Raw genomic sequence first — 17,318 nt, forward strand, 5'->3', positions numbered from 1 at the left:
AGGAGAAGAAGCCATGATTCTTCTGGTTCCCTTTTGTATGTGAATTTTGTGCTGTTGAGCGTCCATCACTTCTAAGATAGGCTCTACAGAAAAAATATCCTAAGGGGAAACTGTAAATTGTACTGAATGCTTTTTCCAAGCCAAAAGTGTCAGCTCCGAAGTGGATTGATAATGTCAGTTTCTTCAGCTCCAAAGTGGTCGATTAGAATGTTCGACTCAATCCGGAAACAGATTGGGATGTGGTCCCCTCTTTGGTCGATGCTAAAGGCATTTTAGTCCTTTTGAATTTTGGTGCCAAACCGGGGAGCGGGCATCCCAATGTATTTTTCAGATCCTACCACGGCTGAGGGAAGTGGGGGACCGATGACCAATTTTGAAGTCTTTTTAAATGTCTTCACATGGTGAGCTGATGCTGGCGTCCTCATGAACTGCACTGCTGGAATGGCCTGACTCTCAAAATCCGATTCTTGGTCCGATTTAGAGTCTCTGATCGATAGTACTGCTTGATGTCCAACCTCTTTCTATGTGTACTCTTCTCCGAAGATGTCGGTGTGTTGTCTGCTGTCTTGGATGCCATCTCTAACCGACATGCTCCTTGGCGCGGGAGGGTCATTTTGGATCGAAAAGACCTACAAGCGTCACAAGTCGCACAAATTACACATCAGTGTATGGAAACTTTGACATCGAGGACAGAATCTGAACAGAGTACATTCCAATAGCCCAGGGTCGAACCAGACCTAAAAAGAGTGTGGACGCCCCAAAGGGCGTCAAACCGACCAAGATCATGAAATTCAGATCTATTCATAAAAGTTGGAAATATCCAATTGAAAACGATACCATCGTCGATAGAACTTTAAGTTCGAAACATACTGAACGAAATCCACCGGCACAAGAGGAAACCCGTCCGAACCAGACAGCGGAGAGAAAACAATCTACAACAAAGTACTCGATGCCCATGTGCACTCTCTATGTGGAGTGGAGTCACTCGATCTTGTGACTCAAAAATATTCTTCAAAGAAAAACAAGTTGTAACACTCCGAGCCCAACAGTCTGACAGACTTATTTAAAGCATGTGTATCTCCACCACATATGCCATCGAACACAATTTTGCAAGGCAAGGTGGTCTCGGGAGTTGTAGGCTTGTTTGGTCCCTGTGAAGTCCAGCAGCAATTCCAGTGGTCAGAAGCATAAGAGGTCAATGCGGATGAGTCCCGGTGGAGTCTTGCACGCCGAATCTAGGGACCCACCCACAAGGGAGTACCTAAATAGCCTTAAGAGGGGGGCTGGTTGCTCTGCAGGGTGACCACCTAACAGAGAGGGGTCACTGACGTCGGTCAACTGTCTTGACCAACCAGATGCTCCCGGACGACTCTGCATGTAGGAAAAATGCCACTGTTGGCATTGTTAGCACCTCACTTTTTGCCTAGTGTTGATGCCAGCTTTGATTGGAAGTGTGCTAGGACCCTTCTAACCAGGCCCCTGCACCAGTTTTCTTTCCCAAATATTGTACCTTTGTTTACCTAACTGGCACAGCCCCAGCACACAGTTAAGTCCCTTATAAAAGGTTACCCTGGTACCAAGTGCCCCGTGGCAAAGGAAGATCCAGAAGGACTGCAGCATGTGTTATGCCACCCTAAAGGACCCCTCACTCAGTACATGCACACTGTCTTGCAGCTTGTGTGCTGGTGGGGAGAAAAGAAAGTCGACATGTCACTCCCCTCAGAGTGCCATGCCCACCAACCACTGCCTGTGGCATAGGTAAGTCACCCCTCTAGCAGGCCTTACAGCCCTAAGGCAGGGTGCACTATACCACCGGTGAGGGCATAGTTGCATGAGCAATATGCCCCTACAGTGTCTAAGTCCATTCTTAGACATTGTAAGTGCAGGGTAGCCATACTGAGTTTATGGTCTGGGTGTTCGTCATTACGAACTCTACAGCACCATAATGGCTACACTGAATACTGGGAAGTTTCGTATCAAACTTCTCAGCACAATTCACCAACATTGATGTAAGATTTATTTAAAAATGCACACAGAGGGCATCTTAGAGATGCACCCTGTATGTCAGCCAGCCTGGTAGTGTAGGACTGACTGTTCTATGCCAGCCTGCCACTTCCAGACAAGTTTTTGACCACATGGGGTGGGTGCCTTTGTGCACTCTGTGGTCAGAGACAAAGCCTGTCCTGGGTGGAGGTGCTTCACACCTCCCCCTGCAGGAACTGTAACACCTGGTGGTGAGCCTCAAAGGCTCAGGCCTCGTGTTACAGTGCCCTAGGGCACTCGCGCTGGTGTAGATGCCTGCCCCGGACATGCCCCAACTTTTGGCGGCAAGTCCAGAGGTATAATGAGGAAAAACAAGGAGGAGTCACCCACTCAACCAGGACAACCCCTAAGGTGTCCAGAGCTGAAGTGACCCCTCCTGGAGAAATCCTCCATCTTGCTTTGGAGTATTAGGACCAATAAGGATAAGAATGTGTCTCCCTTCCCAAAGGGAGTGGGCACAAGGAGGGTGTAGCCACCCTCAGGGCCAGTAGCCATTGGCTACTGCCCTCGAACCCTAAAAACACCCCTAAAACTTGTATTCAAGGGCTCCCTGAACCAAGAGATTTAGATTCCTGACAACCTTAAGTAAAGGAGTGCTGAGCTGACAACCATGCAGAGAAGAAAAGGAGACACCAACTGACTCGCCCCCAGCCCTACCGGCCCGTCTCCTGCTTCAAAGACCCTGCAAAAGAAAAGCGATGAGTTTTACAGGACCAGCAACCCCTGAAAAGCCTTCAGGGGACTGCCTACATTACCGAGGACCAAGAAACTCCTGTGGACAGCGGACCTTTCCAACAAGAAGAAAAGAAACCACCTGTAAAGGGACTCCCACCTCACTCCAGAAGTGTGAGTCCAAAACTACTCTGCACCCAACGCCCCTGGCCAGTGACCAGAGGAACCAACCAGCCACAGAGGACCACCCCTCCCCCACCAAGCGATTCTGACCAAGTGTCCACCCTGGGCTGATCTCTCCACGACGACGTCTGCAGAGGGAATCCCGAGGACCCACCTGACCGCAACTGTCTGGGACAAAGATTTCCAATGACTGGAGAAGCACTGCACCCTCAGCACCCAGACTCGAGAGAGCCCGACCACGGGTGCAACAGTGACCAGCAGGCGGCCCTCAAGTCAGTGGCTTGCCCCTGAAGCCTCCCCTGTGTCTTGCCTGCAGTGCTTAAGTGACCCCCGGGGTCCTCCAATGAAGTCCACTGGGAACCCGACGTACTGTTTGCACCATGCACCCAGCTGACCTTGTGCCGCTGAGAGTGCATGTTTGGTGTATTCTTGCCCCCCCCCCCCCTCCAGTGGTCCTCTAAAACCCCCTGGTCTACCCTCTAACAATGCGGGTACCTACCCGCCAGCTGACCAGAACTGGAGTGCCCCCTGTCTCCATAGGAACCCAAGTTATTTTGCCTCCTGTTTGACCTCTGCACCTAACTGGCCCTGTGTTGCTGGTGCTAGGTTTTTGGGGTTATCTCGAACCCCCAACGGTGGGCTACCTATGCCTCAAAAACTGAGTCTGTAAGTTGAATACTTACCGCCAAATCTGTACTGTATTTTCCTCCCCAGGGAACTGTTGAAAATTGCAGTGCCCACTTTTAAAATAGCTTTTTGACATTTTAAAGAAAACTGTAAGTAATGTCGATTTGATTAAAAGTACTGAACTTACCTATGCTAAGTACTTTTCATTTAATGTACTTACCCACAAACTGAATCTTGTGGTTCAAAAAATAAATTAACAAAATATATTTTTCTATATAAAAACCTATTGGTCTGGAGTTAAGTCATTGAGTGTGCGTTTTCACTTATTGCTTGTGTGTGTACAACAAATGCTTAACACTACCCTCTCATAAGCCTAAGCTGCTCAACCACACTACCACAAATAGAGCATTAGTATTATCTATTATTGTATCTGTCGAGCCTCTTGGGGAACCCCTTGACTCTGTGCACACTATATCTCATTTTGTATATACAGAGCCATCTTCCTACACTGCACATCTTGTTTCTAAGATGGCAGATATTTATTGTGAAGTTATGGAGGAGCTCTGGGCACCACGCCTGGGAGGGGTAATGGACAGGAAGTGGTCACTCCCCTTTTATTTGTGTGGTTTTGTGCCAGAGCAGGGACTTGGGGGTCACTGGACTGGTGCAAACCGGATTATGCACGGAGGGAAACAAATGTGCTCTTCAAAGCTAGCCGGCAGTGTGGGGGGAGGGGGTGCGCTACCCTTCCCCAGCCTTGTAACACCTATTACAAAGGAAGAGGGTGTAACCCTCCTGTCCCACAGAAAATCCTTTGTTCTTCCTTCCCTGCCTCAAGCTGGTCAAGCAACAGGAGGGCAGAATCAGGTCTGAGGGGCTTCAGCAGCGCAGGATGCCCTCAGACCCTAAAAGCCTGGTCGGAGCAGAACTGAGGGATCCTCTATGGAACCCACAGGGAGCATGAAATCATGCCACAAATACTGGAATCAGTATTGAGGTATGATTCCAACATGTCTGATACCAAGCATGCCCAGGTTTGGAGTTACCATTTATGTAGCTGGACCACAGGAAAGGCCGGTACATAGATAAAATGGCTTCCCCGCACTTATGAAGTCCAGGGAATTGGAACTGGAGTTTGTAGGGGCACCTCTGCTCACGCAGGGGTGCCCCAACACACAGGGACATGCACCTTGCCCTTTGGGCTGAAAGGGACTAACATAGGGGTGACTTACAGTGACCTGGTGCAGTGACCAGCAGTGAAAGGGTGCATGCACCATTTCACACAGGCTGAATACATGCTGCAGCCCACGGGAGATCCCTGGTGTGCCAATGCCCTTGGTTCCTAAGTAGCAGCTTTCAGGGACTTATAGGGGTACACTAGTACGCCAATTGTGGGGTTTAAAAAGTACCAAAGTAACCACATTTGGAGGAAAGAAGACAATCACTGGGGTCCTGGTTAGTAGGATCCCAGTGAAAACAGTCAAAACACACGGACATCAGGCAAAACGTGGAGGTAACCATGCCAGAAAGAGTGGACTTTCCTCCAAAGCACCTCAGACAAAAACGTTAGTCTTGACTGCCACTGAGGGCAACTAAAGATCAAGCACCTCAGCTGCCCTCCTCCCCACCACTGCAAAAAAAGTCTCCCTCCTCCAAAGCTAAAGCAGGAAGTGAGACCATGCCAATATCTGGAGAAGTATTTAGACCACTGGCATCTGCCAGGCCCTCACACCAGTCCAAGATGAGATCCTCCAGCGACCCCTCCCAATCCTCAGAGTCTGAGCTCACAGGAATAAGGTTCAGGATCAGACCAGGACCCAGCCGGCGTTGTCCAGCGCCCATTTGACTTCATATTGGCACCAGGGATCAGAATGGAGATGGCGCTGCTGGGAGGCAGCTGCATCAGGACTGGCACGAGGAAAGGTTGAGGTGGAACAACCAGTGCCGGTTCAGTTCCATCATTAGATTCAAGAGGACTGACTGGTGGCGGAACCAGCAGGGCCTGAACACAAATGAGGAGCACGAGCAATAAAACTCTCAAAGTTGGGCAGGGAGGTTGCGCGCTGGGTCCCTGAAACTCAGGGGGACGCAGATACGACCCAGGCACTGGCACAACCACGGAGGCAGGCTTCAAATGAAGATGCTTGCTTGTCTCGTCAGCAAACGGACATGGTGAAGTCGAAGATGTCTTACTCTTCTTGTTGTGGTGGGACTTATCCGAATGACCCAATAACTGAGTGCAATGAAGATCTTGGACTCCATTACCACTACCCATGGCATTCCCCTCGATCAAGACCATTGTGGCACCGCATGTCCAGCCGCCAGGAGCCTGAGGATCGCTCACTCATGGCCTTCGGGAGCATGGCGCGGTAGGTGGTGCAGGCCTTCAGATCGTGGTCGTTCTTGACAGCCAACAGGTAGCTCCAGCCCCCAGCACTCCTTCCTGTGACGCACAGCCCTCTGCAGCGTGGACCCCTTCTCCAGTTGTGCTGCGTGGGCTCTTCTGCACCTCCTGTGTGACTCCTGTGGGTGCTGTCTTTGCTTCTTTGGGCTCTGTCACTGAGGGTCCCTTCTGACTCTCCCTCCTGGGTGGAGTCCTTCTTGGCCTTGCTGGTCCCCGGCAGCTCCAATTCTCGCCAACTGCAACATTTGCCTTTGGCAAAGCATGTTGGGGGAATTCCTGCACCAACATCCAACTGCATCTCTTCTTTCAGCTTGGGCCTTCGTCTGCACCCCTCAGACACTCTTGACCGACTTCAGGGCTGCAGTGCTGAACTTCTTCACGTCAGCATCGACCAACTCCTGCATCCACAGCTGGGTGGGTAGTAGCTCCTACTCCCCCTGGACTCTTATGTGACTTCTGGACTTTGTCCCCTTCTTCCATAGGTCTTCCTCTTCAGGAATCCACTGCTGGTTTCTTGCAGTCTTGTCTGGGTGTTGCATTTAGTTCTTTTCCTTCCTTTTGGGTGGTTTGGGAAAAAACAGCAACTTACTCCTTTGCTCCTGGTCACTAGGGGGCACTGTGGTACTTACCTTTGGGGTTTCATAGTATCTCCAGATCCCCTCTACACATTTCACGTACCTAGATGGGGGTCCTGTGTTTGCATTCCATTTTTTTAGTATATGGTTTGGGCACCCTCTAGGGTCACTATTAAATTGCATTTGCACTGTTTTCTATCACTTTCTATGCCTATTTCTGATAAATAGTACATATATTTAGTGCGTTACTTACCTCCTATTGGAGAGTTGCCTCTAGTACTTTTTGGTATTATGTCACTAAAATAAAGTACCTTTATTTTGGAACAACTGAGTGTTTTCTTGCATGTGTTTAAGTGCTGTGTGACTACAGTGGTATTGCATGAGCTTTGCATGTCTCCTAGATAAGCCTTGGCTGCTACCTCTAAAGAGCCGGGCTTCTAGACACTGCCAACACTACACTAATAGGGGATACCTGGACTTGGTATAAGGTGTAAGTACCTTGGGTACCCACCACACACCAGGCCAGCTTCCTACAATCACCTTATTTATCCTTTTCTGGAACAAGTTCCCCTCAACCAATCAATTTTCTGGATAGAGATACACATGGATTGACTGATGTCTTTGTTGTGCTGCCACCACATCCAAATGTTTTGTTAATGCTCTCAATACAGAAATTATTCCAAAACTCAAGACTCTGCTTTGTGGTCGGGGTAATCCACTACCAGTGCAGAGATGTTTGCAATGTTTCATTTTAATAAGGATGTGTAGAAGTCCATCATGAGATCTGTTGTCTTTAAGTAATCTCCCTCTTACAACATTGACTTGACTTCCTGCAGTGTTGTGGTTTTTAACATTAAGTCTTAAACTTGATTAGGAGTCTTAGATCCAAATAGTCTGTAAGGAGAGGTCCTATTCCAGGAAATAGATTAACTCTCCATTTACATTTTCTTGGTACTTTACTGCCTATTTGAGTAGAGTTCTTCCATTTCCTTTGGGAGAAGAATGGAGTGATGTTTTCTGTGGGGTTCTCTTTTGGTAGACATTATTGATGGAGTTCTCTCAAACGCTATGCACTATGTTTTAAGACATATAATACCCATATGACAGATGTAGCTTCCTGCCAGTTGTGCCAAGCCCCCTTAGTGTGCTCACTACATTACTCTTGTGTTGCAGAGGCAATACGAACAAGTCATTTACTTGTATACTGAGGTATGTCCCTTTCCTATCCCAGGAAGAGTCTTGTGATGCCTCGTCAGTTGCCACTGTTAAGTTGACTGGCCCAGCGGTTTGGTCAGTTTGGAATTTTTGTTGAGCAATTTGATGGCCTCCTGCCCTTTCCTTTTGGTTACTGCTCTTCTTCTGAAGTTTCCTCTGGCCTTTGTTGTGTTGTGGCGTTCAATTGTTTTAGGGAGTTTAGAAAGGGCATCCTTCACAGGCCAGTCTGACGCTAGGAAAATTCTCGCTGATTAAGTTGAAAAACGCAGTACACATAGAATTGAAAGCAAAAATCACCCCAATTAAGACCACACTGGAAGAAATGGCCCAAGTGCACAGAGTGGGTATACCAAAGAGTGTCAAGGGCTGAAACCAAACTGCATGAGTATGACCCACTAGGATAAAAGTCTTAATTAACAAGAAAGTTGTCATCAGGACCAGCATGTCGGCAACAACCCCTTCCAAGCTCAATGCAGTGATTACAGAGACCCTTGGTTTGTAAGTGGTCACCTGCAAGGTCTGTGGAACTTTTGCTGGGTGAGTATCCTATTGCATAGGCAGAGGCGCTAACAGAATGTTAGTTAAAATCTCAAGAAAATTTGCAGCTTGGCCAGCCAGTACGTTAATTCCCTAATGTTAATATTCTTCTAGGGCATTTCCACAAATAAGACACAAGAACATAATTACCCTTAGAAGGACATGATTATCCCTGCAAAGGAGGAATGCTTGTTCAAAGGAGTTTACTAGCAGTTGTTCCAAATGATTAATTCTAAACCATTTGAACACAAAGTTCAGCAAAACGCATTGGAATCAAGCCAAATGTGCTGTCAGCATATAATCAAGAGCACAAATAAATACACTTGATAGCAAGACATGCAACACAGCAGGTCCTGTTTTTGGCAACTGTATTGTATGCACAACTGATGCACGAAGGACATGGTTGGTATTTAAGAAAAGGCATTTACGGTTAAGGCATGGAACCGGTGTGTGTGTATACACAGTATTCGCGGTTATACACACACACATCCACTAGATAAAGGGCTTACCTCGGTGATGCAACATGTGGAGGAATGAGTAGTTCGGATGATAATCTCAGATTTAAGAACTGGATCCACATAAGGTCATTTGTGGGCACATTTGCTGTCCAAGCACATGGGCACCTGACATTTCGACCTCAATTAAACAGCTGATACTTGAGTTTCATGTCTGGTGCTATTCTAATAGGCTTTAAAAATTGGTAAAAGTCATCTCTTTATAAAGAGGTGTTCCAGAATTATGTGACTAGGCAACACATGGGTTTATGGATAATCTATGTCGATTCTAAAATGAAGAGTTTTCTCATCGCCTCAGACAGGCCATTATAAAGTAAAATCCACAAGGAAAACAGAAACCGCACAGATCCAACAACTATTCTACAGCTATACTTCTCTTTATCAACGTCTCGGTCATTTATAAAACAGACTGAATAACTGACTGAAGTCCCCGAACCTGCCCCCACAACCAGAAACCCCAGTAGCATCCATGCCAACATTATCCTCCCAGTGGGAGGAGGTACCTCACCACAGCCTGCCCGATTAGACTATACCGATGAGGCCGTTGCACATACTCACCTCCCAAGCCCATATCAATGAACGGATAGTTGACTAGCACCAGTTTATTAAAGTTGAACTTGTAAGTAAAACGTTTGCCTTTGGTTTTATGCAGTATTCTCTTGTTGTAGTAATACCTACAAAGAGAAAAGGGAGAAAACATAAAACCACTCTCATTCAACAGTTCACTTGTACAATATGCTTTGATGATGTAGCAAAGATTACAAATAAAAATAGACATTTTTGGCAATGCAGAATTGATTATGTAGCGTGCTGGGACATCTGAACTGGCTGACAACTAATGCAAACAAAATATCACTTTCAATTCGCACTTTTTTATGAAGCTGCAGCATCTCAAAAAAAGAGTTTTGAGGTACTACTTCTGCAGATCTTTCAGCAATCGATAAAAAATAAAGTCTGAGATTCAGAAGAAACATTTTTACCTGGGGACTCAACAATACTGATAAGCAAAAGGTAGATGAAGATAAAGAAAAATGTTACTTACCCAGTAAGCATATGTTTGCAGCATGTAGTGTGCTGTAGATACACATGCTCTAAATACTCCTGCCATCTTGTGTTGGGCTCGGACATTTGCCAGTTGTTTTTCCCCCAAGAAGTCTTTAGACTCGCAGAATGTACTGTGACCCCCTCCCTTAGTGGACAATACACATGTGCACAGACTCATTGTTAGCTGCCCTCGAGTGAAGACCACACCTATGGTGATAAATATGGTCAGCTTCAACACTTACTCTGAGCCTTACAAGAGGTCTCACGCCGGGCAGAGCCTGGAATGGAGTCAGTATCACAAGACATTACCACCGCTAGGGCCTCAGCCGTCTATAGGCTCCTGCTGACAGCGTCTGTAGGCCCTGGATCAAAGAAAGGACCCATCTAAAGGCATCAACCCTCCAATCTATTGAGCTCTAAGGCCACAGACAAGCCTCAACATGTCAGAGCTGGCATCCAGATCTCCATCGATGACCAGCAACAAGAATTACATAAAATCCCCAGAAGAAGGGTCCAAAAAAAATGGGGGGTTATTACATAATGGCAATGTATGAAGGCCACTGCTGTTTTGGGTATCCAAGGAAACGCCAGTACCCGTGTGATAAGGAGGCAAGAGGTAGGTTCCATCCATATCATCTTTCTTGGTACATCTAAAATCCAGGTTGGGCAGACTTCTTCCACAAATTCATCCCTCATGGCTAAGGGAAGAGGTTCAACACAAGGCTTGAACTCATAGGACGAGTTCGCCTTTGCTAGCCACCCATATAATTTCCACAGGCAGCACTGAAAGAGACAGAGTGGCATTGGGAAAGCGTTATGTGTCTACACTGAAGACTATCAGAGCAGTGCAGTCAACAGCCGTCCTTCAGTGGAAGAGGTGCCATGGGCCGATCCTGTCACAGCGTGAAGGCTAGTGGTGGCTTGGTCTTAGGATTCTGGCCAATAGGAGAACGAGGGAAAGTCTAGAAGATAACAGCCTGACCTGCCACAAAACTTTGACCAGACAGGTCCAATTAAAGTTTAACAGCTGGGATAAGCTCTGCAGAGGATGGTACCAGCGTCATGGTGCAGCAAACCCTAAAAATGGTCACCGGACCCAGATTGATTCTGCATGGAAGAAAAACATTTCTCACACTCCTGCACCAAGAACATCATGGAGATAGCCTGGGGATCTGAAAGGGATATCTCAACGTCTTCAACCATGTTTGAACCCAGACACCTTTGAAGGTTAAATACAACCTAAATACAGTTAATAGATATTGAGACATTGAACTGGAACTGTTGTCAGCGAGCTAGGCAGTGACCTGTATATGCAGGTGTGCTCAATTCTGGCCAGGTGGAGTCACAGCACCACTAAGCCAGCGAGAGAACTACTGCAGAGAAAAAAGTGCCTCGCTGTTCAGCCATCACTTGTAATCTTCGATGAGTTGCTTGCCTAGTTGGCCTGCTGTTGAGTTCCAGAAAATTAATCACTGGTATTATCAAAGGCAAATTGGGTGCAGCTCCTAACATTCCTTGAATGTTCTAGTACCACAACATCATGCCACTGTGTGTCTAGATCAAGGAATCTAAGTTGAGAAGGACAAAATGTCTTTATAGAATTGTGTTGACTGCTCAAATCTTCAGCATTTTAATACGATAGGAATGAACCCAGATTAACCATTTTTGTTATTCTGCAAGTTGGTCCATATGACCGCCCCATCCCTGCAGCGGCATCAGTCATATCAACTATACAGATGGAATAACTACAGAGAGGCTGTGGAAAAGCTAAGTCTGTCCAAATTGTTGCCGGATCTTTATCACAGTTAACACATCAGAGTCCTGAAGGGGTGTTATGTGGCGTCTCGGGATCAGACAGAAGTAAATGGTCGGATGAGTTGCTGTTTAGGTCTTCTATGGAATCTCAAAACATTTCTTCTTATAGAAAGTTGTTAAGTCTCCAGAAAAATGTCCACATGTGCATAACTCATATGGACAATAGCTCAGAGGTTACCAGGAGCCCTTGATTAAGCAATACTTCCGATGCATGACTATTTTGCATTACTTTCTCTGAACATGTGCTGTAATTAACAAGTCAGATTGAAGGATTGTTTGATGAGTAATGAAAATGTCACTTACCCAGTGTACATTTTTTCGTTCCATCAGTCGCTGGAGATTCACATGTTCTGCATAGCTCGCCATCTGGTGTTGGGTCGGAGTGTTACAAGTTGTTTTTCTTCGAAGAAGTCTTTCGAGTCACGGGACCGAGTGACTCCTCCTTCTGTCTCCATTGCGCATGGGCGTCGACTCCATCTTCGATTGTTTTCCCCGCAGAGGGTGAGGTAGGAGTTGTGTTGTAGTAATAGTGCCCATGCAATGGAGTGACTAAGTATGTACCTATTTAAGGTTAAAATAATATATACAAATGTACAAAGTTGAAGCTAACTTCCAAACTGCTACAGGCTCCCGGGGAGGTGGGTGGGCACATGTGAATCTCCAGCGACTGATGCCACGAACAGATGTACACTGGGTAAGTGACATTTTCAGTTCGATGGCATCTGTCGCTGTAGATACACATGTTCTGCATAGACTAGCAAGCAGTTATCTCCCCAAAAGCGGTGGCTCAGCCTGTAGGAATGGAAGTGGTTTGAAATAATGTTCTTAACACGGCTTGACCTACTGTGGCTTGCTGTGCGGATAACACGTCTACACAGTAGTGCTTGGTGAACGTGTGTGGCGTAGACCATGTGGCTGCCTTACATATTTCTTGTATTGGGATGTTTCCTAGAAAGGCCATGGTAGCACCTTTTTTTCTGGTTGAATGTGCCCTTGGTGTAATGGGCAGTTGTCGTTTTGCTTTAAGGTAGCAGATTTGGATGCATTTAACTATCCATCTGGCTATACCTTGTTTTGATATTGGGTTTCCTGCATGAGGTTTTTGGAATGCAATAAATAGTTGTTTAGTCTTTCTGATGTTTTTCGTTCTGTCAATGTAGTACATTAATGCTCTTTTGACATCTAATGTATGTAGTGCCCTCTCAGCTACGGAATCTGGCTGTGGGAAGAACACTGGTAGTTCCACTGTTTGATTTAGGTGGAACGGTGAAATAACCTTTGGTAAAAATTTAGGATTAGTCCTTAGGACGACTTTATTTTTGTGTAGTTGTATAAAAGGTTCTTGTATTGTAAACGCCTGAATTTCGCTTACTCTTCTTAGAGATGTAATGGCGATGAGAAATGCAACCTTCCAGGTTAGGAACTGTATTTCGCAAGAGTGCATGGGTTCAAAAGGTGGACCCAGGAGTCTTGTTAAGACAACATTTAAGTTCCATGAAGGAACAGGTGGTGTTCTTGGTGGTATAATTCTTTTAAGGCCTTCCATGAATGCTTTAATGACTGGTATCCTATATAGGGAAGTTGAATAGGTAGTCTGCAGGTATGCAGATATTGCCGCAAGGTGTATTTTAATGGAAGAGAAGGCTAGGTTAGATTTTTGTAAGTGAAGCAAGTAACCCACTACGTCCTTTGGAGTTGCGTGTAAAGGTTGGATCGGATTATGATGGCAGTAGCAGACAAACCTCTTCCATTTACTTGCATAGCAGTGCCTAGTGGACGGCCGTCTGGCTTGCTTTATGACATCCATACATTCTTGGGTAAGTTGTAAGTGTCCGAATTCTAGGATTTCAGGAGCCAGATTGCTAGATTCAGCGATGCTGGATCTGGATGTCTGATCTGTTGGTGGTGTTGTGTTAACAGATCCGGCCTGTTGGGCAATTTGATGTGGGGCACTACTGATAGGTCTAGCAGTGTTGTGTACCAGGGTTGCCTTGCCCAAGTTGGTGCTATTAAAATGAGTTTGAGTTTGTTTTGACTCAATTTGTTTACCAGATAAGGAAGGAGAGGGAGAGGAGGAAAAGCGTAGGCAAATATCCCAGTTCATCCATAGGGCATTGCCTTGGGACTGCCTGTGTGGGTATCTGGATGCGAAGTTTTGGCATTTTGCGTTCTCTCTTGTTGCAAACAAGTCTATTTGAGGTGCTCCCCAGAGTCTGAAGTAAGTGTTTAGAATTTGGGGGTGAATTTCCCATTCGTGGACCTGTTGGTGATCTCGAGAGAGATTGTCTGCAAGTTGATTCTGGATCCCTGGAATAAACTGCGCTATTAGGCGAATGTGGTTGTGAATTGCTGTAAGGAAATGCCTCCTTGGCATGGTTGCCCCCTGACTTTTTGCCTTTGCTGATGCTATGTTTACAATTGAAAGTGTGCTGAGGCCTGCTAACCAGGCCCCAGCACCAGTGTTCTTTCCCTAACCTGTACTTTTGTATCCCCAATTGGCAGACCCTGGCATCCAGATAAGTCCCTTGTAACTGGTACTTCTAGTACCAAGGGCCCTGATACCAAGGAAGGTCTCTAAGGGCTGCAGCATGTCTTATGCCACCCTGGAGACCTCTCACTCAGCACAGACACACTGCTTGCCAGCTTGTGTGTGCTAGTGAGGACAAAACGAGTAAGTCGACATGGCACTCCCCTCAGGGTGCCATGCCAGCCTCTCACTGCCTATGCAGTATAGGTAAGACACCCCTCTAGCAGGCCTTACAGCCCTAAGGCAGGGTGCACTATACCATAGGTGAGGGTACCAGTGCATGAGCATGGTACCCCTACAGTGTCTAAACAAAACCTTAGACATTGTAAGTGCAGGGTAGCCATAAGAGTATATGGTCTGGGAGTCTGTCAAACACGAACTCCACAGCACCATAATGGCTACACTGAAAACTGGGAAGTTTGGTATCAAACTTCTCAGCACAATAAATGCACACTGATGCCAGTGTACATTTTATTGTAAAATACACCCCAGAGGGCACCTTAGAGGTGCCCCCTGAAACCTATCCGACTATCTGTGTAGGCTGACTGGTTCCAGCAGCCTGCCACACTAGAGACATGTTGCTGGCCCCATGGGGAGAGTGCCTTTGTCACTCTGAGGCCAGTAACAAAGCCTGCACTGGGTGGAGATGCTAACACCTCCCCCAGGCAGGAGCTGTAACACCTGGCGGTGAGCCTCAAAGGCTCACCCCTTTGTCACAGCCCAGCAGGGCACTCCAGCTTAGTGGAGTTGCCCTCCCCCTCCGGCCACGGCCCCCACTTTTGGCGGCAAGGCTGGAGGGAACAAAGAAAGCAACAAGGAGGAGTCACTGGCCAGTCAGGACAGCCCCTAAGGTGTCCTGAGCTGAGGTGACTCTGACTTTTAGAAATCCTCCATCTTGCAGATGGAGGATTCCCCCAATAGGGTTAGGATTGTGACCCCCTCCCCTTGGGAGGGGGCACAAAGAGGGTGTACCCACCCTCAGGGCTAGTAGCCATTGGCTACTAACCCCCCCAGACCTAAACACGCCCTTAAATTTAGTATTTAAGGGCTACCCTGAACCCTAGAAAATTAGATTCCTGCAACTACAAGAAGAAGGACTGCCTAGCTGAAAAACCCCTGCAGAGGAAGACCAGAAGACGACAACTGCCTTGGCTCCAGAAACTCACCGGCCTGTCTCCTGCCTTCCAAAGATCCTGCTCCAGCGACGCCTTCCAAAGGGACCAGCGACCTCGACATCCTCTGAGGACTGCCCCTGCTTCGAAAAGACAAGAAACTCCCGAGGACAGCGGACCTGCTCCAAAGAAAAGCTGCAACTTTGTTTCCAGCAGCTTTAAAGAACCCTGCAAGCTCCCCGCAAAAGGCGTGAGACTTGCAACACTGCACCCGGCGACCCCGACTCGGTTGGTGGCGATCCAACACCTCAGGAGGGACCCCAGGACTACTCTAAGACTGTGAGTACAAAAACCTGTCCCCCCTGAGCCCCCACAGCGCCGCCGGCAGAGGGAATCCCGAGGCTTCCCCTGACCGCGACTCTTTGAAACCAAAGTCCCGACACCTGGGAGAGACCCTGCACCCGCAGCCCCCAGGACCTGAAGGACCGGACTTTCACTGGAGGAGTGACCCCCAGGAGTCCCTCTCCCTTGCCCAAGTGGAGGTTTCCCCGAGGAGCCCCCCCCTTGCCTGCCTGCAGCGCTGAAGAGATCCCTAGATCTCCCATTGACTTCCATTACAAACCCGACGCTTGTTTCTACACTGCACCCGGCCGCCCCCGCGCTGCTGAGGGTGAAATTTCTGTGTGGACTTGTGTCCCCCCCGGTGCCCTACAAAACCCCCCTGGTCTGCCCTCCGAAGACGCGGGTACTCACCTGCAAGCAGACCGGAACCGGGGCACCCCCTTCTCTCCATTCTAGCCTATGTGTTTTGGGCACCACTTTGAACTCTGCACCTGACCGGCCCTGAGCTGCTGGTGTGGTGACTTTGGGGTTGCTCTGAACCCCCAACGGTGGGCTACCTTGGACCAAGAACTAAGCCCTGTAAGTGCCTTACTTACCTGGTAAAACTAACAAATACTTACCTCCCCTAGGAACTGTGAAAATTGCACTAAGTGTCCACTTTTAAAACAGCTATTTGTGAATAACTTGAAAAGTATACATGCAATTTTGATGATTTGAAGTTCCTAAAGTACTTACCTGCAATACCTTTCGAATGAGATATTACATGTAGAATTTGAACCTGTGGTTCTTAAAATAAACTAAGAAAAGATATTTTTCTATATAAAAACCTATTGGCTGGATTTGTCTCTGAGTGTGTGTACCTCATTTATTGTCTATGTGTATGTACAACAAATACTTAACACTACTCCTTGGATAAGCCTACTGCTCGACCACACTACCACAAAATAGAGCATTAGTATTATCTATTTTTACCACTATTTTACCTCTAAGGGGAACCCTTGGACTCTGTGCATGCTATTCCTTACTTTGAAATAGCACATACAGAGCCAACTTCCTACATTGGTGGATCAGCGGTGGGGTACAAGACTTTGCATTTGCTGGACTACTCAGCCAATACCTGATCACACGACAAATTCCAAAATTGTCATTAGAAATTGATTTTTGCAATTTGAAAAGTTTTCTAAATTCTTAAAAGACCTGCTAGGGCCTTGTGTTAGATCCTGTTTAGCATTTCTTTTAGAGTTTAAAAGTTTGGTAAAAGTTTGAATTAGATTCTAGAACCAGTTTTAGTTTCTTAAAAAGTATTCCAACTTTTAGAAGCATAATGTCTAGCACAGATGTGAATGTGGTGGAACTCGACACCACACCTTACCTCCATCTACAGATGAGAGAGCTAAGGTCACTCTGTAAACTAAAGAAAATAGCAATGGGCCCCAAACCTACCAAAGTACAGCTCCAGGAGCTTTTGGCAGAGTTTGAAAAGGCCAACCCCTCTGAGGATGGCAACTCAGAGGATGAAGATAGTGACTTGGAGGGAAATTCCCCCCCTCCAGTCCTACTTAGGGAGAGCAGGGCTTCTCAAGCCCTGACTCCACAAATAATAGTCAGAGATGCTGGTTCCCTCACAGGAGGGACCAACAACTCTGAAATCACTGAGGATAACTCCAGTGAAGAGGACATCCAGTTAGCCAGGATGGCCAAAAGATT

General features: G+C 47.0%; 1 protein-coding gene across 3 annotated transcripts in view; it reads right to left on the reverse strand.

Annotated features, from left to right (window-relative positions):
* The window catches only part of ERF (ETS2 repressor factor), a 241,215-nt gene that overhangs the window by 24,832 nt on the left and 199,065 nt on the right, over positions 1–17,318 (reverse strand). For all 3 annotated transcript variants that reach the window (XM_069201388.1, XM_069201389.1, XM_069201387.1), the window contains one exon: positions 9,330–9,445. In XM_069201388.1, coding sequence (XP_069057489.1) covers positions 9,330–9,445 — 116 coding nt within the window. The remainder of the gene's footprint in view (positions 1–9,329; positions 9,446–17,318) is intronic.

This window comes from Pleurodeles waltl, chromosome 7, assembly GCF_031143425.1.
Source record: "Pleurodeles waltl isolate 20211129_DDA chromosome 7, aPleWal1.hap1.20221129, whole genome shotgun sequence".
Taxonomy (NCBI): domain Eukaryota; kingdom Metazoa; phylum Chordata; class Amphibia; order Caudata; family Salamandridae; genus Pleurodeles; species Pleurodeles waltl.